The sequence below is a fragment of the Falco punctatus genome, assembly GCF_963210335.1.
Source record: "Falco punctatus genome assembly, chromosome: Z".
NCBI classification, from domain to species: Eukaryota; Metazoa; Chordata; class Aves; order Falconiformes; family Falconidae; genus Falco; species Falco punctatus.
In genome coordinates, this window is record NC_137586.1 from 11,642,049 (window position 1) to 11,664,786 (window position 22,738).

The 22,738-nt window shown below is 57.5% G+C and overlaps 2 protein-coding genes across 8 annotated transcripts; both read right to left on the bottom strand.

Annotated features, from left to right (window-relative positions):
- Positions 1-201: 201 nt before the first annotated feature.
- On the bottom strand, positions 202-21,612 carry LOC308056300 (uncharacterized protein). Of its 6 annotated transcripts, XM_080371445.1 has the most exons (13): positions 19,662-20,582; positions 19,369-19,562; positions 18,993-19,241; positions 7,100-7,342; positions 4,733-5,023; positions 4,245-4,342; positions 2,947-3,139; positions 2,608-2,719; positions 2,232-2,478; positions 1,909-1,948; positions 1,501-1,606; positions 1,375-1,421; positions 202-782 (listed from the first exon to the last, which is right to left on the bottom strand). In XM_080371445.1, the coding sequence occupies exons 2-12, from the start codon at positions 19,370-19,372 to the stop codon at positions 1,379-1,381; spliced, it is 1,626 nt and encodes a 541-aa protein (XP_080227571.1). In that variant the 5' UTR covers positions 19,373-19,562; positions 19,662-20,582; the 3' UTR covers positions 202-782; positions 1,375-1,378. The 6 variants fall into 6 exon arrangements, with proteins under 6 accessions (XP_080227571.1, XP_080227569.1, XP_080227570.1 ...); XM_080371443.1 differs by lacking the exons at positions 19,369-19,562; positions 19,662-20,582 and adding an exon at positions 20,594-21,498; XM_080371444.1 differs by lacking the exons at positions 19,369-19,562; positions 19,662-20,582 and adding an exon at positions 20,594-21,608 and having other exon boundaries at positions 202-1,421.
- Positions 9,144-18,984, bottom strand: LOC308056301 (uncharacterized protein). Of its 2 annotated transcripts, XM_080371450.1 has the most exons (8): positions 17,782-18,980; positions 16,856-17,146; positions 16,499-16,596; positions 16,045-16,237; positions 15,328-15,433; positions 14,891-14,937; positions 14,414-14,485; positions 9,144-14,275 (listed from the first exon to the last, which is right to left on the bottom strand). In XM_080371450.1, the coding sequence occupies exons 1-8, from the start codon at positions 17,933-17,935 to the stop codon at positions 14,199-14,201; spliced, it is 1,038 nt and encodes a 345-aa protein (XP_080227576.1). In that variant the 5' UTR covers positions 17,936-18,980; the 3' UTR covers positions 9,144-14,198. The 2 variants fall into 2 exon arrangements, with proteins under 2 accessions (XP_080227576.1, XP_080227575.1); XM_080371449.1 differs by lacking the exons at positions 9,144-14,275; positions 14,414-14,485; positions 14,891-14,937 and having other exon boundaries at positions 15,350-16,237; positions 17,782-18,984.
- Positions 21,613-22,738: the final 1,126 nt, after the last annotated feature.

A 22,738-nucleotide genomic window follows, 5' to 3' on the forward strand; every position in this document is an offset into this window, starting at 1 on the left:
CTGACTCCTACTATGCACCCCATTCAAATTCATGTGAGAGCTCCCCAGCACAGCCCCAGGGGTCAGAAGGACTGTCAGGCACCATTTGGGGACACGAGGTCACAGCAGCCATGCTCATGGCCTCCCCTCAGCAAGGCGCAGTTAGCTCCCTGCAGAGAGATGTGACCCCACAAGGGCAATGAGGGGACCAGGCAAGAGCTGTAGTGGGCCAGCTAGCCCCCTTCAAACCACTAGCCTTTATTGGTTGTCCAGACAGAGCAGTCAGAGTCACAAAGGCAGTGCGGTCAGGCCAGCCTCCACCAGAGCCCTGGCCTTGGCTGAATGTCAGCAGAGAGAGAGGAGAGGGGCTGGGAACCTAGGACATCTCAGGAGCATGGAGCATCACTGAGCCTGAGCCTGTGTGAGTCAGGGACTGGGAAATCTGGCATAGTGCTCCTGCTTCCAGGAAAGCAAAAATGAAAGCAAGACCCAAAAAAAGAGGAACTACGGAAAGTAACATTCAAAGGCCTTAGAACAGTAGCAAGTGAAAGATGGGAGGTGAAGGGGGTGAGGAAAGAAAAAGCTCACAGCACTCCTTGGCTTCCTCTTTTCCTCTTGCTCTGCTGAACTGGGTGGGATCCCCAGTGCTGGTCACAGTCACAGGAGAGCCAGGGGACCTGGCAGCCATTGGTACTGAGCTGGGGTCATCCTTCTCCTCTTCGTCACTCCCTCACTGCTCGGAATGTTTCCCGTGGTCCTGGACAGGGGCTGGATTGACTGATATCCAGCGTGGCCACCTTTACCTGTGGAGACCAGAGACACCCAGGGCAGAGACTGCTGTGTGCCCTTGGCTGCATGGGGAGCTCACACCGCCACCACAGCTGCCTGCGCACAGAAGTGTCTGAGACAGGTTGGAGCACAGGACAGCACCTGCCACAGCCCGACCCCTCCGTCACAGCTGTGACCAACCACAGGTCTCCAGAGGTGCTCGCCAGTGCCCAGGTGAGAGCAGCAGTTCCTCAGCCTGACCCTCCTGAGACCCCACCTAGCAGATAGCTCCCTTGGAGGTGATGACAGCCATGGGTCCCTCAAAGGGCTAAGCCACAAGCCACCCTTTGGGATGCCCGCCTTTGCTTGCCCTTGCTGCTGCTTCAGGCTGGGAGTGCTACCTGAAGCCATGTTCTGCTGCTGCGTGGGGCTTAGGGGGCAGAGCCATCCCGACCATCCATGGCACCACAGGGCTGGGGCAAATCGGGAGACATGTCAGTGAAGAGGATGTGCAGGTGTTTCTCCTGAGGATCAGGATCTCCTGGGAGATCTCTGCTCTCCTCCCAGCTGTCACCCAGCCCTGCAGCCTTTTCTGTGATGCTGGTCCAGGGAGTTGCATTTTCCTACCTTTTTAATTGTCTTCCTTGGCTTTGCTGGGCAAAAACTTCCTTTTCCTGCAAAGGTAAAAGGGAGTCCCGAGTAAGAGACTGGTGTTGCCTGTGGCCCTGCTGAATCTGTCCCCTTCCTACTCACCTGGAAAGCACAAACCACAGGATCCCAGCAGATACAAGGAGGACTGCCAACAGCACAACCACCCCAATCACAATCCCACGCCAAGGGCCCGGAGGCTGCCCTGCAACTAACACAGAGGCAGGAGTGGGTGCCACAGCCTGGGCCAGGAGTGGGTGCCACAGCCTGGGCCAGATTCTGGCAATGGCCCCAACCATGGCAAAGGGTATGTGCGAGAGTAGATGTGTGTCTGGGCTTAGGTTTCTTCTGGGATAGAGGATGATCTCATGTAGGGGAAAAAAAAGGCTGCTTCCACCCCACAGGAGACCCTGGGCTCGGCCAGCACCACTCGGTGGGAAGCGGCCAGGCTGGGAAAAGGGGACGTGCAGGAGAGACTCTCGGGCACAGGGAGCGAGGAGCCCACTTACTTACCAAGAGAGAAGCTGTAGCAGATGCAGGTGAACTTCTCTGCCTGTGGGAGGAGACGGAAGGGAGAGCTCAGGCCACTGCTTCCCCACCACCCTCCCTGGGGACAAAGGCCTCCCACGCATGACCACCAAATGCCCCAGCAGTGGCCGAGGACCCCGGGGACACTGTCCTGTCAAGGTGCCTGGGCTCTCAGCACAGGGGCCGGGACCGGAGCCTGGGCAGCACCGCTGCTTGCCATCGGCACCCAGCCCAGACCGCGCCGAGGGTCCCGTCCCCGGCTGGCAGCATCCCTGGCGAGCGGCAGCCCCCCGCCCCGTGACGAGTACCTCCTGTGAGCGCTGGATGAGGCGGAGAAGGGCCGTGTAGTCCCAGCCCGGGCGGAGGGCAGCGTTGCGGTAACCCTGCCCGTGGGTCCCGGCACCCAGCACGAAGTCCGTGGGGGCGGTGAGGTTGAGCACGGCGGCCACGTAGGTGTCGGGCTGCCGGCTGGCGTTGAGGGGCTGCGGCTCCCCCGAGCAGGCGCCTTCCACCAGCGTGCCATTGTGCGTGGCGGCCACGATCAGCTGGTGCTCCCTGCAAGGCAGCGCGCTGAGAGGGCCGGGGGCGATGCCCTGTCTGACGGGGAGAGCGGGGCAGAGGCGGCTGCGGGGGGAAGCCCAAGCGGGGGCCGCGGAGAGCAGAGCCGTCGGAGGCTGCACTCACCTCACCTCCGCGGGGGGACGGGCGATGGGCTGGAGGGGAAGCACGGCCGTCCCTTGGGATGGGGAGACGTCACGGACGCTGCGGCAGCTGATGCCGGCAGGGTGCGGCGTGCCTGGAGGCAAGCCCCAGCGGATGAGCAGCAGCCGGCAGCACAGCGCGGCGGGGCTGGCTGTGCGAGCAGCAGGGCAGCCCCGGGCAGCGCTGGCCGTGGAGCACAGCTCCCCTGTGCCCCCGCTCGTCCGCAGCGGCCAGGAGCCCCCCGGGCTGGGGACAGAGAGCCGCCTCAGCCGGGGCACACGCCAGGGCCACCCCGAGGCTCTGGAACACAGCGGGCCTTACCCAAGCCGTCGGGCTGAAACTCCCACAGCGACGCAGCCCCGGCTCCGATGGCCGTGACTCCCTGCACCGTCGCCGTGTAGCTGTGGCCGAGGCCGTGCCCAGGCAGCGGGTGCTCGGTGACCGAGCGGCTCAGCCGCAGCCGCTCCATCTGCAGCAAGCCGCCGTCCCGCGTGCTCCTGGCCGTGATGTTCAGCTGGGGACAGGGGACAGAGCTGGAGGGCAGCAGCCCCGACCTGCCCGCTGGGAACCTGCCCACAGCACACCGAGACGGAGCAAAGCCCTGCGCCAGCCTCCCCTTCCCTGCGCCTGCCCCAGCCGTGGAAGGCTCCGCAAAGCAGACAAGGAGGAGGAGAGGAGGAACCTGGAGCCAACACTCAAGATGGCACAGTGGCTGCCTCCGTGAGCAAAGGACCAAGCCTCTGTGAAGAGCTGAGGGCAAGAGCGAGGCTGCTCTTTGGAAGAGGTGTATATACGTGTCATGAGCCCAAGGCCAGGTCACCGCTATGGTATTGCAACACCTCAGGCACTGTTGTGATATCCCCCACAAGAGGAGCCCTCAACTTTTTCTTTCATCTCCCATTCAAGGTTGGATTCAGAAGGCTTTGTCTACATGAAAAGGGGAAGACAGAGTTGCCACAAGGTATACAAGAAAGGCTCCCCATTTGCCAATGCATCATCTGAATTTCTCATGAGGTCTTGGGCCATCTTTGCTGCTGTTGGCTCTTTACGGAAATAGTGTCTTGGCAATATGCAAAAAAGGAGCTGACTGAAACCAGAAAAAGGAGCCTTTTCACAAATAGAAGTGTCTGGGAGCTGGGAACCAGCTGGAACAGTCCCACAAGCAATGCCATCAGGGCCCCTGTTTGCCAGTTTCTCCAGGAAAGAGCTAAGAGGGCAGGAAGAACCAGCATGTCTAAGTCCCTGTTACCAACAGAGAGGTATGTCCTCAGAGAGGGCAGAGGGCACACTGACCAGGGTCTTACACCCACCCACACACCCCTCAGTGCTAGATACAGGGATGCACTGTGGGAAGAGCTCCAAACCCAGACAGAGGAGGCATTCCTAGCCATGCACTGAGGAAAACTCAAAGGAACAGTGCAGCTCTCTGAGAAGAGGGGATTTCAGAGGATGACTCAAACCACAGGCTTCTCTGTGGCAGGAACCAGAAACAAACACGCAAGAAGCACAGGAAACCCTGGGAGGCCACCTCAGCAGACACATCACCAAGTGCTGTGCACTTAGCTGCAAAGTCTGCCAAACCCCAGGCTGAGTGGACGGGGAGAGGAAGCCCCTGGTACCTGGTATCCGATGATCTCCCCTTTGCAGGGGGGCAGCGCCTTCCACCTGAGAGACCCCGTGTTGGGATCCAACCACAGCTTCTCCGGTTTGTCCGGCACTGGAAGCACAGGAGGATGGGGTCACACACGGGGCTGGTGAGGAAGGGCTGAGCCCAGAGCAGGGTGCAGGCAGCTCCTGGCTCAGGGGACAGGCTGCAAAGGGACACCTCACACAGGGTTTGTCCCCCACAAAGGCTGCATGTGCCACCACAGCAAGAAAAGCAATAGTGTGGTGAGGAGGGGGAGAGTGAGGAAGGGGTATGCTGTGCTCAGAGGGCTTCCCCACAGTCCACAGGATTCAAGCAGCCCTGATTCCAGGACCATCACTGCAGGGAGTGGATGATCATGCTGAACTGCTGGGCAAAGGAGACATTATCTACCTCTGTTATCTGTTACTGTGTGGCACAGCCCATGATCGTCCCTTCTCTTCTATACCCTTGTGCACATACCGGTTTCCTCTGTCCTGACCAACCACTCGAAAAGAATTGTGCTGGGCGGCAGTGAGATGGTGACACTGTAGTCAGTGAAGGGCTGCAGAGGGGGGCAGATGAATGTTCCCTCCTGGCCATGTAGCATCTCCTCTCCCTCCACTTCCTCAGCTTCACAGGGAGGGGAGGAAGGTCCTGCAAGACGGCAGGTGGCCCGCATGTGCTGGCAGGTGTCAGGGAGCCTGCAGGTCCAGTTCAGTTTGATGCTGGTGCTTGAAATCTCCAAGGTCCCAGGGACAACCTGGAAGACCTCTGTGAAGGAAACATTGTGAGAGGGTCACTCCCTTCCCTTCCCCTCCCAGCCTTGCAAGGGTGCTGCAGTCAGACAGCCCTGCTCCTCACCAGTGGGGTGGGAGAGAAAGAGAGAGTTAAACTGGTCACTCCAGCTCTCTGGAAGGCGAGCAGAAGTCTGGACAGAAAGGAATGTGGGTAAATGTGTGGACTACTGTTGCTCAAGGTAGTTTTCCCCACTGGATCAAAACGGAGGGGTCTGTGGGTCCCAGCATCTCTACAGTCCAATAGATGCAGCTCTTAGAAAGACCTAGCCCTTTCCTGCTCTGCATAGACCCCAGGAGAAAGGTTCATTTTCCCTGACAAGTGCAGTGAGAGATGGTGCTCTAGGACACCGTACAGAATAGCCCTCATGCACCGCATACCCAGGAAGAGAATGAGGGGAAAAAGGGCCCCAAGCTGCTTCCCCCATGAAAGGCCAGGAGTACAGGAGCTCAAGGGACTGGAGCACCCATGAGGGGCTCATACTATGCACAAAGCTCACACAGTGACTGATGGAGCAACATTTGACCCTGGTGCCTTGTGGCACCTAAGAAGGCAGGGCTATTTCAAGCCCTAGGAACGCTGGAAAGTACCTGTCAGAAAAGGGGCTGGGGGGGCTGGTCGGCAGCCGGCTGGGCATGAGCCCCCCGTGTGCCCAGGTGGCCAAGGAGGCCAGCAGCATCCTGGCTGGTGCCGGGAACAGCGTGGCCAGCAGGGCCAGGGCAGTGCTGTCCCCCTGCACTGGGCACTGGCGAGGCCGCCCCTCGACTCCTGTGTTCAGGTTGGGCCCCTCACTGCCAGGGGGACGCAGAGGGGCTGCAGCGTGTCCAGAGACGGGCAGGGGGCTGGTGCCGGGGCTGGGGCACAAGGCTGGTGGGGAGCGGCTGGGGGAACTGGGGGGGTCAGCCTGGAGAGGAGGAGGCTCGGGGGCACCTTGTGGCTCCCTGCAGCTGCCTGACAGGAGGGTGTAGGCAGGGGGGTCGGTCTCTTCTCCCAGGTGACAAGTGACAGGGCAAGAGGAGACGGCCTCAGTCTGTGCCGGGGAGGTTTAGGTTGGGTATCGGGAAAAACGTTGTCACTGACAGGGTGGTGGAGCACTGGGACAGGCTGCCTGGGAGGTGGTGCAATCACCAACCCTGGAGATGTTTAAAAAATATGTAGATGCGGTGCTTAGGGACATAGTTTAAGTGATGGACCTGGCAGTCCTGGGTTAATGATTGGACCTGATGATCTCAAAAATAATTTCCAACCTAAATGATTCTGTCATTCTATGAACCTGCCACATGAAGTCAGCAAAACACCCATGGGAACCAGACTGGACACCTTAAAATCTTGGGCTATGGCATGGACCTGGCCCCAGGGGGAGTCACAGAAGAAGCATCCCCTCCCCCTCCCACAGACCTCTCCACACCATCCACGTTCACAGCCTCCTGCAGTGAACCAGTTCCAAGCCCTCTTGCTGTGGCCCAGGTCTCAGGGCACTTGCTGAGCTGGAGAGCAGCAGAAGGCTATCGTTTTCAAAAATTATGGGACCCCTCAGCTGTTTTCCTACTCAGCTCATTGTTGCCCTGTTCTCCCTTGGAGGGGACCTCAGTGCCCCACGCTGTGAGAAGATGGTGCCAAGCCTGTACCCACCACGACTCAGAGCCTGAAGGGTACCAACCCACAGGGAGCAAGCTGTGGTACTCACAGCTGCGCAGTCTGAGAGGAAACAGGCAGCAGAGCCCTCTGATCCCCCTCACCCAACTGTGATACCACACAGACCACACATGAGAGAGAACCTCTCATGCCTCTCTCCCTTGTGCGTACCATCTTGCCAGAAGCCCTCAAGAAAACCCTTATCTCTCACACCTGCAGCAGGAACATCCCACCCACTGGTGAACCACAGGCTGGACTCGGGGTGGGCTCAGGGGCTGCCTCAACACCGCTTTTAGCAGCATATACCATTTCCCCAGGCAGGCAGACAGCCTGGAACCTCCCGTGCAGGTACAGCTGGAGGGCAGCTCAAGAAGGGCAGAGTGGGGTGGTCAGGAGAGCTCCTGATGCCTCCCTTACCAATGCACTCCACGCTGGATCGAATGCGGATCCATCTGCCTCTGCTGTCCCTTCCAGTCCAAACCTCTCTGTATACAGGTTTCCCGTGACTGATGGACTGCACTTCCCTCGCACATTTGACATGGGTGAAGGCTGGCTGGAAACCATCAGGGCAACTCAGCATCACTTCTTCGTTCTTCCTGTAATTCTCTTGGTCTGGTACCAGTCGGAGTCTTGAGTCCCAGCGGGGCCTTTGGCACGTTTCTGGTAGAGGTGAAGGTGGGTGTTAGCTGGGCTGGGAGATGATGAGGTGATGCATGGGTGACTGGTGGAAGAGAATTCCCCAGCAATCCCTCCAGCCCCTGAAGGGAGAGGGAAGATGCCATCCATCTGCCAGGATGTGACCCACAGGCAAGGCTTGTTGTAATGGGGCTCTCATTGTCTACCTGAAGCGTCAATGATCACTCATTCATGAATCTGCCCCATCCATCCTTGTGTCCAGTGACACTATATTACCTCCTCCATAGCCCACACGAGGGAGCTTCCCAGGACAATCACCCCTGCACTAGAAGACACCCTCTGACCACTCATTCAGACATGTCACCCACCCCAGCTCAGGTTGCCCTTGATGGGCCATGGCACCATCAGTCCTGCTGGGGCGGATGTCTCTCCAGCCATGCTTCATCACTACCACAGGGTTCAGAGATGTCCCTGTTACACTTCTGGGGTCCCTGTGCTGGCTCAGTCAGTCCCTCAGCTACTGTCCTCCTGCCCCACGCCACCATGCAGTGGGACATGCAGATGAGCAATGCCTTCTCCATTCACACCCTCTGCTTTACCACAGCTCCTGCCCTTTTTCCCTGGCACAAGCCCTGCTCCTCCTCCACACCCCTTCCTCACCACATTCACCATCCTCTGGGCTGAGCAGCCACAGCCTGTCCCAGCAGTTTGCTGAGTGATGTGGGGGGAGGCTTTATGGCAGTGGTTCCTACGGGCAAGGATGCTGGTACCTGGGAAGGAGCACTTCCCAATTCCAGCCTCTACAAGGTACTCTGAGAGGCATCAAAGTGCTTAAAACACAATCTTATTTCTCCCAAAGGGGCAGAGAAAGGATCTCACAAGATTCAGACCATCTTCTGAACAGCCGTGAAGAAGTACAGACATGCTGGTGAACAAGCCACTTAGCATCAGGCTTTGCTCTCAAAAAACCCCGACTGCAGAAGGCAAGAGATGTCCAGCTGAGTACCCAGAAGCTGTGTCTCACTGTCACACAGCTGTGACCTACCCCACGCACAGGCACCCAGCTGCTGCCCACGCCCAGGCCCATCCATCCAGCAATTTCCCTTTTGCTCTGCTCTCAGCAGGCACAGTGTTCCTTGGGCACACCTGGGGACAGGACGTGCACAGACAGCTGTCATCCTGCTCCCTGAAGACCATTCCCCTGATTCACAATGCATGAATTCATACCTGATTCATGCCTGCAACCTCCAGGGAATGACTGGCAAACTGGCTCGGTGCAGGGCATCAGCCACCCCCAATCATTCAGCCCAATCCTCTTTCCCACAGCACCCCCAGTGCACCCACACCACACCATAGCTCCTGCCCACTAAGGTCTCCCAGAAACAGCAGGCACCCAAGCTGGCACAGCCCGGGGCTGCAGGCAGTAAAGATGCATCTCAAACTTGCAGGAGGAGGAGCAGCAAAATCTCTCCAGGGAAGAGGAGGAACCCTTTCTTACCTGTTTCCACGGGCACTCCTTGGACCTTGGGATCAGGTTCTTCCAAGCCCTGTGCTGGCAGCAGAGATAGAAGGACCAGGAGAAACCTCAGAGACAGCAACTGCAGGGCCATGCTAGCATGAAGTTTCTAGGCAGGACTGAAATCTCAGCCCCACTTGCTGCCTCTGAGCCCAGGCATCTGTAACTGACTGCAAGGCTTGCAACCACAGGAAGGAAATAAACTTGTGGTGAAACCTTGTGCGCTACAAGAGGCTTCCTCTTTGGGGAGGGAACCTCCCATCAGCATCAGTGCTCCTGCCTTTTGTCCTTTTTTCCCCAGGGGTATCCAGCCTCTGGTACTCAGTAGAAGAAACCCTGACACCAAGATCCAAGGGTTTCCTCCCCAAACCCTCCTAGTTACCAAAATGCATTCAAGAAGCACTGCTCCTCTTTCTGAGGTAATACCTGTGTGCTTCCCCATGCCACTGCATGGATTTTAGAGTTGTGATGAGTCACTGCACTTCCCCTCAATGATCACAGGAGATGGAAGATTCTGAGAAAGCACATGAAGATCTGGCAAGAAGCTGGGATAGGAATGGGGATGTGAACTGCTAGTAGTACCTCAACGCCTGAAGCGGTCCTTGGTCCTTCTGAAAAAAACACTCAGCACACACCCTCTCTCACCCTTCCCTGCTCCTCCATCCCCAGCTGCCTCCCCCCCTCCTCAATCTGGCAGCAGTCTCCTCTGTCCCCAAGTGCACAGATCACCATGACCTCCTGTGCCAGCAGAGTGCCCAAGGAAACCCTTAGCATGACTAAACCACCCCCCTTGCCCCTCAGCAGCTCCTGCTTTTCTCTTCCTCCAGAACCTCCCATAGGCTCCCTGGGAAGTCTCAGATCCCAGAGGGCTGGGTGATCAGACACGGGGGCTGCAGAGCAGCAAAGATCATGCTTGTCCCTCAGCTTTGCCCACACCACATGCATGGGACATACTCCTGCCCATGACTTAAGGGGGAAGCACCACCACTCACTGGTTCCCAACACACACCCCATCCAAACTCATGTCAGAGCTGCCCAGCACAGCCCTGAAGGCCTGGGGAGGCTGTCAGCCACAGCTCCAGGCCACAAAAGCCCAGCTCATGGCCTTGCTCCAACAAGGTGCAGACAGCTCAGAACCCCAGAGGGAACATGAACCCGTGATGGCAATGAGGGGACTGGGCAGGAGCTGGGGGGGCAGGCAGCCCAGCCCCCTCCAGCCATGAGTCTTTATCATTTGTCTGGTCAGAGCAGGAAGAGTCTGATAGCCCTGGGTCTGATGAAGTACAAGGATACACAGTGGGGAGCAGGGCATCCCAGGAGGTGGCAGGAGCACAGACCAACCCTCTGTTTCCCCATATCCAAATTCAGTGTATTCCCCTTGCTCACCCAGAAGCAGTCACACAGGGCTGCAGTGGGTTGACCTTGGCTGGATGCTAGGTGCCCACCAAGCTGCTCTATCACTGCTGTCCTCAGCAGAAAATAAGATGAAAAAAACACTTGTTGGTCAAGATAAAGGCAGTTTAATGAAGCAATAGCAAATGTCACGCATGTGGAAGCAAAGGAAAACAAAATATGTTATTCTTTACATCCTATCGGCAGACAGGCAGCGCACCAGTGGCTACCAAAGCCTCATACTTCTGTGGCTCTGATGTGCCAGGCCATCGAATCCACATGGCCGGTGTACCCGGTCACCCCTTTCCTCCACCTGGCTGAAGGCAGGGACCCTCCATTCCTGTTCCTGCTCAGAGTACTCACTGTCTGACCCTTGCAGTGCCGGACCAGAAGTCCCCTCACCAGGATCAGGAGAGCTGACCTCAGTTCTTCTGTGTCTGGCAGACCGTTGATTGCCTTCTTGTGTCTCTGCAGCCACTGTGCCAACAGCTCTCGTGGGTGACCCCTTCTTAACAGCTGTCTTCCCTCTCAGTTCATTAACACAGGCTTCCCGCTTAAAGGTGGGTTCACCATCCCACCTCCTCATGTCCTCTCCTGCTCACGCAGGCAGAACCACAGTGCACCGTGCGGCACGTGCCTGGGGCTGCCTTTCCCTCTGGTTGGGGCAGCAGAGCACTGGTTTCTTGGGGCACCCCTGGCAGCCAAGGTGCTGGCCCGTAGGGATGAGGGAGCGCAGAGATGTTCTTCCAAGTTTTGGAGCCAAGAAGACCGTTTCTCCACAGCTGGTGTACCCATAGCCAGGCAATACATCGCTGCCAAGCTGTTAGAATGTGATATCGGGGCACTTTGAATCACCTTCCTCACATGGCCCGTGTGCACAGGACATCCTCTGGATCTTTGGAGACCTCCTCATCGTCTAGATCGTTGTAGATGGCTGCTAGTACTGCTAGTTCCCTCAGGTACTGGATGCCTTCATGTGCAGTAGTCCACTTTCCTGGGGAGTTCGTGAGAGCTTCCTTGAATGGATATCTCTCCCTCACACCTGAAAGGAGCTGTCTCCAGAGACTGCAGATTGCTGCCTCTTTTCCAATGCTTCTCCCGGATCCTCAGGTTCTAGCAAGGGTTCCCAGCTGTTGGGCTTCTTTGCCTCACAGTTGCTGATCATTGGCCCCATTAGCCCAGCACCGGAGCCTTATCCCAGCCCCCTGCCCGTCTCTGGACACGCTGCAGCCCCTCTGCGTCCCCCTGGCAGTGAGGGGCCCAACCTGAACACAGGAGTCGAGGGGCGGCCTCGCCAGTGCCCAGTGCAGGGGGACAGCACTGCCCTGGCCCTGCTGGCCACGCTGTTCCCGGCACCAGCCAGGATGCTGCTGGCCTCCTTGGCCACCTGGGCACACGGGGGGCTCATGCCCAGCTGGCTGCCGACCAGCCCCCCCAGGCCCTTTCCCCCCAGGCGGTTCCCAGCCCCCTGCCCCCAGCCCGCAGCGCTGCGGGGGCTGGTGTGACCCACGGGCAGGACCCGGCACTGAGCCTGGTTGAACCTCACACAACTGGCCTGGGCCCATCGCTCCAGCCTGCCCAGACCCCCCTGCAGAGCCTCCTGCCCTCCCGCAGATCAACGCTCCCCCCAGCTGGGGGTCACCTGTGAACTTGGTGAGGGTGTGCTAGATCCCCTCGTCCAGATCACTGATAAAGATACGGAACAGGACTGGCCCCAGCACCGAGCCCTGGGGAACACCACCTGTGACCGGCCACCAGCTGGATGTAACTCCATTCCCCACCACTCTCTGGGCTCAGCCGCCCAGCCAGCTGGTTACCCAGCACGGAGCGCATCCATCAGGTGCAAAGCCCCTGGCTATGGGAAGTGATGCCCATCCTAGGAATCTGCCTAAATCCTTCCACACACATCGCCACCCCGGGACCAGCCGTCTCAGGGCACATTTCTGTATTGCCTCACACAGAAGTTGTCTCCTCTTACACCAGGGTGAGACCAAAGTCCACAAAACCCATAATATGCCAACAGTATTTAGTAACAGTATTGAACAGCTCACATAAGGGTGAGCCAGGACCTCAGGACCCCGCATAACAAAACCATCCACATCACTCCTGGGCACGGAGAGGGAGGTGTATTCCCTCATCTTCTCCACAAGATAGCGACCCCAGGACAGCAAAGGCATCAATGCCAGGGCAAAGCACATCGTCATTGTTTGTGCTAGCTCGGCCCCAAGTTCCTTCACCCCCCCACAAAATCACTCCCACAGTGCAGAAAGGCCATCTATGCCAGGGCAAAGCACACAGCCGTTGTTTCCCTTGACTCATTCCCAAACTTCACAAAATAAGCCGTCCAGCTAGCAGACTCCGTGACCCACACGGGAGCTTGCACTTGATCCACTTGATAAGTACCACAGCTATGGCTCACTTTGTATACAACTGCCGCTGTCTCAAGCTTGACATTGGGTACCAGAAAGGACTGTGGTGGGCTGACCTTGGCTGGATGCCATTTGCCCACCAAGCAGCTCCATCTCTACCCTGCTCAGCAGAAAATAAGAAAATAAGATGAAGAAACCTTGTGGGTCAAGATAAAGGCAGTTTAATGAAAGCAAAAACAAAAGTTATGCAAGATCCTGCCCACCCCCAGCCTGCTGGTGAGGGGGGAATGTTGGAGGGACAGCCCAGATGCTGTGTGAGCGCTGCTCAGCAGTAGCTGAAACACCGGTGTGTTATCACCGCCTCTCTTGCTATCAGCACAAGCACAGCACTATGAGGGCTGCTGGGGGGCTCAGCCATACCCAATATAGGCGTTAAGCCCCCTCTTTCCCTCTCTTCCCAGCACCTATCGAGAGCAGCTCCATCAGGAATGCAGGTCACACCAATGAAAGTCCACTGAAGGAGATGTTTTGTCCAAGTGCCCAGCTGCATGTATAACAGTGCTGATCGGACAGCTCATATGAAGGACTGTCAAAACATGTCTTTACTGTCACATGTAGGTCATCCCAGGCCAATAAAAAGGCTGGAGAAGAGATGGTGGTCAATTGCCCCATCTTCAAGCAGTGTGCTTGTCACCAAGGAGGAACTGCAGGCTGTTGCTCAACCTCCAAGCTGCACTGGGCACCAGCATCCCGTAATGCAGGATAGGCAGTGGCTGCTGGTGGCCACGTTGAGGCAGCAGCAGTCACTGAGATGAGTAGATCCAAAGGCTGCAGGATGGGAATTTCCCAGGAGGGCCAGGGTCAACTGCACCTCACAAAATGGGAAATAAGCACCAGGACCCACAGAAGGTGTCACAGATGGACACAGAGGTCCAGCTAGGTGTGGCTGGGACTGTACTACCTGTAGGATGGGGAGGAGGGAAAGTAGCAACACAAAGCATTGCACTGGGAGCACGCCACTTCTCAGGTGTGCTTCCCCAGGGCTACCTGGGGCTGGAAAAGCCTAGTCCATCCTCCATGAAGATTCATAGGATTTTCACACACAAAACAGGGAGGAACCAAGACAAAGATGAGAGCTGCTGTGGGGCAAGCATCCCCTGCAAACCAGAACAATTTATTGGTTTTTTGGACACAGCAGCACAGCTGCAAGGACAGTGTGACTGGGCCAAACTCAAGCAGAGGTGGAGGTCTAGATGGATGTGGGGATTCAGAGTGGGGAAAGAGGGGTTGGGACCCAGAGAGTTGCTTCAGTCTTAGAGGACAGTTGCAGGGCAACAGGATGAGGGTCAGGCAGCTTTTCCAGGATGCTGGAGGACTACCAGAACATGTCCTTGCTGGCACAAGCAGGTCATCCCAGGCCTTGGGATGCTCCTGCTCTGTGACAGAGGACAGTTGAGCCTGATAAGGGAGCAAATTGAAGGGGGAGCAATAATCCAGCACAGACTGGGCCCTGCTTCCAGTGGTGGAGGACCAAGCCTCAAGAAGGGGATATGGGAATTGCCATCAGCACTGAGCCTCAGACATCTGCTCCATCTTCTCTCCCTCATTGCTCTGACTTTCTTGAGGACCTCGGGGTAGGCAGGGTCTTGGGCAACAGCTCTCCAGACCAGCCACCTTTACCTGCAGAGACCAAGGACACCCAGGGCAGAAGCTGCTGTGTACCCTCAGCAGCGTGGAGAGTTCACATCATCACAACTGCCATTTTCCAACCTGTCCCTGACATGTGTGGGAACACAGGCAGGGCAATACATTTCCTACCCGCGTCTTCCACTGCCAGAAGAGTCTCTCTTATCATGCAGTAAGTATCCAGATTCTCATAGGGCTGAAGCTCTGGGGGGACAACACAACAGAAACAGTCTGAGGGACCAGGGGCCGCAGGAGAAGGAGCAGGGCAGACCCAGACAGGCAGCAGCGCTGGAGGCTGTGGGACACCCTGGGACAAACACTGGCAGGGTGCTGCTCCCCTGAGCAGGGCAAGGACGAGGGGCAGGTCCCAACCCTTACTGGCACTGCAGGGGGACACCAGCCAGAGCTGCTGGAAGAGGCAGACGAAGAAGGCTCTTGGCTGGGGATAGCCAAGGGATAGTGTGGGACACACTGCTCTGGCAGGTCACCCAGAGGCAGGTGGGCTGCCTGAAACCACCCCGGGGTTACAGCAGGCTCTTCTACAACAGACCTGCTCCCCATCCAACTCCAACCCCAGCCTTACAGCCATCTCTGTGGTGGGGATCCTACCTGTATAATGGTCACCCTCAGCTTTGCTGGGCAAGGCTTTTCTTTTCCTGGCAAGGCAAAGGGTGGTCCTGAGTCAGGGGAGAAGCTGACCTGACCCAAATCCCTGCTGAACCCAGCGGCAGAGGCATGGAGGGCTCTGCACACCCTCCCTCTGGGCCACTCATGACCTGGCAGGCATTGCCCACCAAGATTCCAGGAGATAGCAGCGGTGGCTGCAACGCCAAGAAGCCAGGGGGTCCCTGAGCACACATGGTTCCTGCTCCAGCCCCACGGAAAATGCTTATGAGCCCCAGCCAGGAGCCCTGCTATGGTAGAACCAGGCAGCTGCATCCTCTGCACCTGCAGAAGGGTGGGATCAGCCCTTTCAATCCCCAGCCACCCCACAGCACAGCACGGCCTGAGGCAGAGCAGCAGCTCCTAGTCTCCTGCCTACTCACCTGGACAGCACAAGCCACAGGATCCCCGCAGACAGGAGGACCAGCACCACCACCACCACCACAATGACCACCAGCCCAGGCCACAGGTCCAGAGGCTGCCCTGCAACTAACACACAGCTGGGAGTGTGTGCCACAGCCTGGGCCATGCGTCAGCAATGACCCCGACCTTGGCATTGGGCATGTGCATATGTGTAGACACGTGTGTCCAGGCTCTGCTGTCCTGGCTGCTGCAGGGATGGGCAGCGAGGCACAGCCTTCCCTTGCCTTCACATATGCTGGGCAAGGCAGAAGGAGGGAGGCCTTGGAGACCCATCTCCTGTACATAGTCGGGGGATATGGAAGCCCACTCAATCAAGCTGTGCACAGCAAGAGGACGCACAGACCCCATGACCCTGAGCCCCAAGTGTACCCAAAAGCAGGGATGGGTATCGTCTTCTTTGGTGGAAGAGTGGAGGGCCCCCCTCTGTTCTTGCAGGCACAAACAGGGGTTGAAGCAATGCAGCAGCTCTGGAGACAAGATGATGGACCCCCTCAAAGCAGGACTCACCCAGCCCCACAGCCCCCACTGCTGAGTCAGGCTCTCAGGGGGCCCATGTTCCCTGCCTCTGTCTTGGTGGGGACAGGAGGGGTGCACACACAGCTCTGGAAGCTGATCCATGCTCAGCACTTGCTCCCAGGAGACCACCTCAGCCAGACTCAGGGCAGAAAAAACATTACCTGAGACGTAGGTTTGAAATTCCAGCAGTGATGCAGCCCCAGAACCAGCCACCGTGAGGCCCTGCACTGTCACCAAGTATTTGCTTCCAGGTGCCTGATGAGGCAGCGTGTACTTGGTGACAGACTGATTCACCAACACTTGCTTGAATTCAAGGAAGCTGCCATCATGTGCTCTCCTGGCCGTGATGTTCAGCTAGAGAAAGGACAGGGAGCTGGTTGGGAGCAGCACCAACCTCCCACTCCTGCTCTGGGCAGCTCTGGAGAGAGGGGTGCTACAGCTGGCTGGGGACAGGAGGGGACCTGACCCCACCAGAACAACTACAGTGCTGTAGAGCTGGTGGACCCTGGCTGAGGAAGGCTCACACCTCTCCCCAGGCTGTCTCCACAGAGCTCCAGGCAAGGAGGTGCCTGGCAAAGTAAGGGTGACCACGGGGACTCTGCGGTCTCCTGGTACCTGGTATCCAATGATCTCTCCTTTGCAGGAGGGCAGTGCCTTCCACTTGAGGGACCCTGTGTTGGGATCCAGCCTCAGCTTCTCCAGTTTGTCCGGCACTGGAAGAGCAGGAGGATGGGATCACACATGCGGCCAGCAAGGATTTTTCCCCCACAAAGGCTGCATGAGCCACAGCAGCAGCAATAGGGAAGGGAAGAGTGAGGGGGGGACATGCTGTGCTCCAGGGCCCTGCACAGCCCCTTCCTCACAGCCCCACGGGATCTAAGCATCCCTGATCCCAGGACCATCACTGCGGGGAGCAGATTATCAGGCTGAGCTGCCAGGCAAAGGGCACCTTTACATCTCGTGTAAGCATACCCGTTTCCTTTGTCCTCAGAAGCCGTGTGTACAGGATCGTGCTGGGTGGCAGTGAGATGGTGACGGTGTAGACAGTGAAGGGCTGCAGAGGCGGACAGGAAAATGTTCCCTTCCAGCCACGTAGCATCTCCTCTCCCTTCACCTCCTCAGCCTCACAGGGAGGGGAGGAAGGCTCTTCCAGCCGGCATGTGGCCCGAATGTGCTGGCAGGTGTCAGGAAGCCTGCAGGTCCAGTTCAGTTTGATGCTGGTGCTTGAAATCTCCAAGGTCTCAGGGACAACCTGGAGGACATCTGTGAAGAAAACATTGCGAGAGGGTCACTCCCTTCCCTTCCCCTCCCAGCCTTCCATCCAACCTCCATCATCCCCACCGCTCCCTCACTAGCGTGTCCCCAGCACAGTGGGGATCAGGTCATCCCACCTTCTCGCAGACCACACTCCGGCACTGCCTGAGCCTTTCTCTGGCCCTGGAACATTCCCAGGGGTACTCTGGGTGCCGCAGTGGTTGTGTGGGAGGGTAAGAGCAAGCACTTGTATGCAGCTTCCACCCTGGGGCTAGCACCTGATCTGGTGACTTGTCCCTTTCAACAAACCCAGCATTCAGAGCAGGTCCCTGTCTTCCTGCTCCTCGGCTATCGTTATCTTCTCCAAGCAGACCCATCTGACTGCCTGGACACACTGCCCGGCACACTACACACAGCAGCAAGGGCATGTCCCCCTCAGCACTGTGCAGGGTGCCCCAGCTGCCAGCAGTGGGGACACAAACCTGGGGTGCATCAGCAGCAGTTTTCTCTGGAGTGAATGCCTGCACCATGCCCTGACCACCCCAAACACAGGATACTAATACTGTAGGACACATGTAACACTGCTCTCCCTGCCTGGGGAGAACAGACTGAGCACTGGGAGTGTTGCTGGTTTGCTCACTTACCCACACAGGTCAAGCTCCCCTTCACACGGTGCCAGAGACCCGTGCTGTTCCTTACAAACCAGCTGCTCTGAGGAATCATGGAGCCTTCCTCTGGGTCCAGCTTCATGCATTTGATCTCCATGGGAGGAGGCCAGTGCCCCTCAGGGCATCTCATCTTCACCACTTCATTTGGGTTAAAGGTGTCCTGATCTTGGTCAAAGATAAACTTGGGGTCCCACTGGGGCTTCTGGCATTTCTCTGCACCAACAAGATGGGAAGGCTTTAGCAGGGCAGATGGTGGCCCCACAGGGCATGCCAGGGGATGGAGTAGGGGATCCTACTGCTGGCACAGCAGGGTGAGGGATGGAGCTCCAGATCACCATACATAGCAGCCCTCCCACACCACATCCTCAGCGAGGGGACAAGGCCAAGAAGGGCTCTATGCTGCTCCCCCTACGCCTCTGGGAAAAGGCCAGGAGGAGCTGGAGCTCTAGGGACTGGGAGCACCCACAAGGGACTCGCATTTGCATGGAGACTGATGGACCAGCATTTGATCTTCGTGCTCTGTTCATCCCTCATGGAGGACAACATGTTGAATCCACCTGAGAAGGCAACAAAGCCTGAACCCAAAAGCTGTCTGCTGCAATGATAGCATGCAGCAGAGACTGGGAGGGGAGACCAACACATGAAGAGGAGGCCAGGACTTTGCCCTGCCTCTGCAGGTTGAGAGGACACAGGGAGCAGAGTCCTGTGATCCCCCAAACCCTGAATGACCTGCGCCACAAATGCCTGTCAGACCTACAGCACTGTAGCCCATGTCTTCTTTGCACATGCTCTTGCCAGAATCCCTCAGGGAACCCCACGCCACCCACACACCTTGACCAGGAACATCCCAGCCACCCACAAACCACAGTCTGGAGCCCTGCATACTGGGCTCTTTGCCTGGCCTGGGCAGCTCTGTCCACTACCCCCTACCTCAATCCCAAAGCCCCTTCCTTGTGGGACACTGAGAAACAGAGGCTGGTACCAGCCACCTCCCACCAAGGCTTCCCAGAGCCCTGGGGGAGGAACAGGGCAGGCTCAGGGGCTGCCTTAACGCCGCCTTCAGCGGCATATACCATTTCCCCAGGCAGGCAGACAGCCTGGAACCCCCTGTGCAGGTACAGCCCACCTTCCCCTGCTCAAGAAGGGCAGAGTGGGGCAGTCAGGAGAGCTCCTGATGGCTCCCTTACCAATGCACTCCACGTTGAACATGGGCTGAATGTTGATCCATCTGCCTCTGCTGTCCCTTCCAGTCCAAACCTCTCTGTATACAGGTTTCCCGTGACTGATGGACTGCACTTCCCTCGCACATTTGACATGGGTGAAGGTTGGCTGGAAGCCATCAGGGCAACTCAGCATCACTTCTTCATTCTTCCTGTAATTTTTCTGGTCTGGTACCAGTCGGAGTCTTGAGTCCCAGCGGGGCCTTTGGCACATTTCTGGTAGAGGTGAAGGTGGGTGTTAGTTGGGTCAGGATGTTTTGAGGAGGGTCAGGGGTAGGTGGTGGGGTATCAGCAATCCCCAGCAATTCCTCTGGTCCCTGAAGGGAGAGGGAAGGTGACGCACCCATCTGACAGGATGTGACCCCTCAGTGGGGCTTGTTAGGATGGAGCTCTCCTTGTGAGTGAGGGTCAGCCAGGGCTGGGGCCTGCCCAGGAAGGTGGTGGATGAGGATGTGCCAGAATTCAGTTGAGGAAAGGTCCCAGGTATCAGAAACAGGGAGATCTGAGTGGCCCTGATCAGGCATCAGAAGCGCATCCCTGTCCAGAGTGGTGATGGTCAGTGCTCAGAGGTGGATGAATGGGGTGGGATTTGACCACAGAAGCTCCATAGGAGGCACCACCTGACACCCTGCTTACCCATGTACACTATGTTTCCCTGAATGGGGACCCCGGCATCACTGCTTTTCCTCCTGAGCCACGCATCTCCATTTAGAGATGCAGAGTAGTTCAGTGGCTGAGCTCCCCTGCACGTTGGACGTGGGTGAAGGGTGGCTGGAAACCACCGCTGCAGCTCAGAGTCACTTCCTCATTCTTTTTGTCATGCCCAAGCACTGGTGCCATCTGGGGTCTTGGGTCCCACCAAACAGGCCGTTGGCATGTGTCCATCAGAGGTAAGATTGGGTGAGGGGTATTTTGGGGAGGTGACAAGAGGAGGCTTGGGACAAACTCTCTCCTCCCCATGACTCTGACCACTCACCCTGACACAGAGCCGAGGGAGCGCCTCTGGGAGCACCGTGTGTGCAGGCACTGTCCAGGGGCACAGGGCTTGTCATCACCCCTATCTCCAGGACTCCCAAGCCTTCCCTGGGTTCCAGCTACGCACGGGGTGCTTGACACCCTGTTCTCTTGGCCCCCCTCGTGTCCAGCTGAACAGTGCAGCAGTGACAGCCTCCCCCACCAGAGCTCACCCAACCCTCAGAGAGGCTTCCCAGGGGAACACGGGACTCTCGAGCAGCTCAAAGAGCCGAAGCCTCAAGCTGCAGCCCTCTAACTGCTCCTCCTCCTCCTCCCTGCCTCGCAGCTGCAGCTCTCCATCTGGAGCCAGAAGACACTGGCCAGCAAGGCTTCCCCCTTGGAACCCCTCCCCAGGAGCACAGACCCGGCAGCTGCCCGCAGCAAGGGACTGAGATAGAAGATGCCTGGGCACTGCCAGGACAGTGGAGAAAGCCAAAGCATCTGCATCTCCCGCTCCTGGCCTGTCACCAGGTGAGGCTGGAGCACGACCATGTCACGGGGGGTCTGCCCCCAGGGCAGGACCCCGGGCCAGGGTGATGGGGGGCTATGCTTACCCTTGCAGGTAGCAGTCCCGTTCCACAAGGTCTGCATCCCTCTGGAAACGCATCTGATGTGGGGGACCGATGGCACATACTCCCCAGCACAGCTCAGCTGCACCGAATCGTTCAAGGCGTAGCTGCTCTGCTCCGGGGTGAACTGCAGCCTGGGGTCCCAGTCGGAGGGGACTTCACACCTTCCTGTGTGCAAAGGCCGTGAGGGAGAGCCCTGAGCACCGCTGGGCTCCAGCAGTGTCCTCGGGGGGGGAGGAGGAGGCCCCGTACAGAGGGCTGCTGGTCCCCCTCCCTTCAGAGGGCCGGCAGAGATGAGCACCTCCCAGGATGCGGCCCTGGACCCCAGGGGCATTAATACTCCTTGCACCCTCAGGTGCGGAGCAGGCGGGTTACCCGCTGGCCCTCCTGCCCACACAGGTGCTGTGGAGGGGTCCCGGCCAGAGGGATCCAGCAGCGCGGCGGCTGCCGCTCTCCCCTCGCTCTGTCCCCCAGAGACAGGAGCTGGGGGAGAGCCAGAGCCAGAGGGTGGATGCTGGCATTGCTCACCCTCCCACCTCTGGCCCACCAGGCAGCTGCCAGCAGCCTGTCCTCAGACCTCCACATGTAAATTCACAGCACTGGCCACGAAGCTCACACCCCACCCCATGCACCCAGCCTTTTCTCTGCACTTCACCCAAAACGGGACTGCTTTGTTGTGCCTTGGTAGACATGTCCCCTAGATTTGCTCACCCAGCACAAACCAGGGGCATGAGAAGGTATCAGGGTAGGAGGTGGCCTCCCCTAAAATAGGATGACACAGCCCTCTTCAGCTGCACATCTCTCTACAACTGTCTGCTTGCTGGCAGGCAGCACTCATGAGGCTGCAATCCCTTACACTAGAACACCATCATCACCACTCTCCCCTTATCTTTTAGCAGGTTTTCACACCATCATCTCCGTCATGCACCCTGTCCCTCCACTGCAAAGGACAATGGCCACCACCCCTGTCCTTTGGGACCACATGCGTTTTCCAGGTAGAAAACTTCTTCCCCTGCAGGTGGATCCCTTTCAGCACCCTCAGATCACACACTTGACAGCCAAAAGCCTTGACAGACGAACCCTTCGACCCAGTCTGAGCCTAGTTATGCATCCCCAGCACACACCTTCTGCTGCCCCATCAATCAACCGCTCTGAAGCCTCACACATTCCCTCACACTCCTGCCCCAGAATGACATCCGGGATCCTTCCTACCCCATCAGAGTTTGGGCTACCTGCACAGCACCAAGCATTTGACCAGGGACACCAGGAGAGGAGGTCCCTGTGCTGCAGGAGAATGAACCATGCTTCAAAGAGCAGATACCCACCTGTGGGAAGGAATGTTTTTTTCCTATTGGTACTTGTAGGAAACAGGTCCCTGAGATGCTCTACAATCTGAAAGGCTAGGCAGAAACACCCTTGCACAGAAGGAGGACGGAGGATGCAGGAACAGCACAGCCTGCCTCCATCAGGAATCTGATGGTGGCCCACAATGCAAGAGGACACAGAGACAAGCAGGTTGCACTCCTAAGGGAGTAGAATCAACAAAAAGAGCCAGCGAAGAAACAGCTGCCAAGGCAAAGGTACAGGAGGGGATGTAGCAAGTGAATACGATCGAGCATGAGGCTGTCTCATGCAGTCCCCAGTGGGGAGAGGACGGTGAGAAAACTGGGCCATAGGCAGTGTAGCAAGTAACACAAGCCCTTGTGGTTGAGGTCCGGTCTAGAAAGTGCATGCAGGTCATTCAGATGTTGACGGCTATCCCCAGCTAGCAAGGGCACAGGTCACCAAGAGAAAGTGAAAAAGCACACGTCTATGGCAGATGTGTTTACTTGATGATGCTTGAATAACACAGCAAAAGCCCTCAAGGGAGCTTGGCTTGACACCACAGCTTTCCTCTGCAGACAGGTGGTAGCAAGCTCTGCCCCTGCGGGAAGCTCTGCTGGGCTAACCATAACCCAGACTCCAACAGCATCCTTCAGTGCTGCCGGTGCCATGGTGGAGGGTAACAGCCAGAACCTCAATTTGGTGTCCCACACCTCTTCTGCAGACACAACACCAAGGAATCTTCCCCAGCCACTTGAAACCAATGTCTCTACTGCGCCCATCACAGCCTCCTCCAGCTGGGGTTCC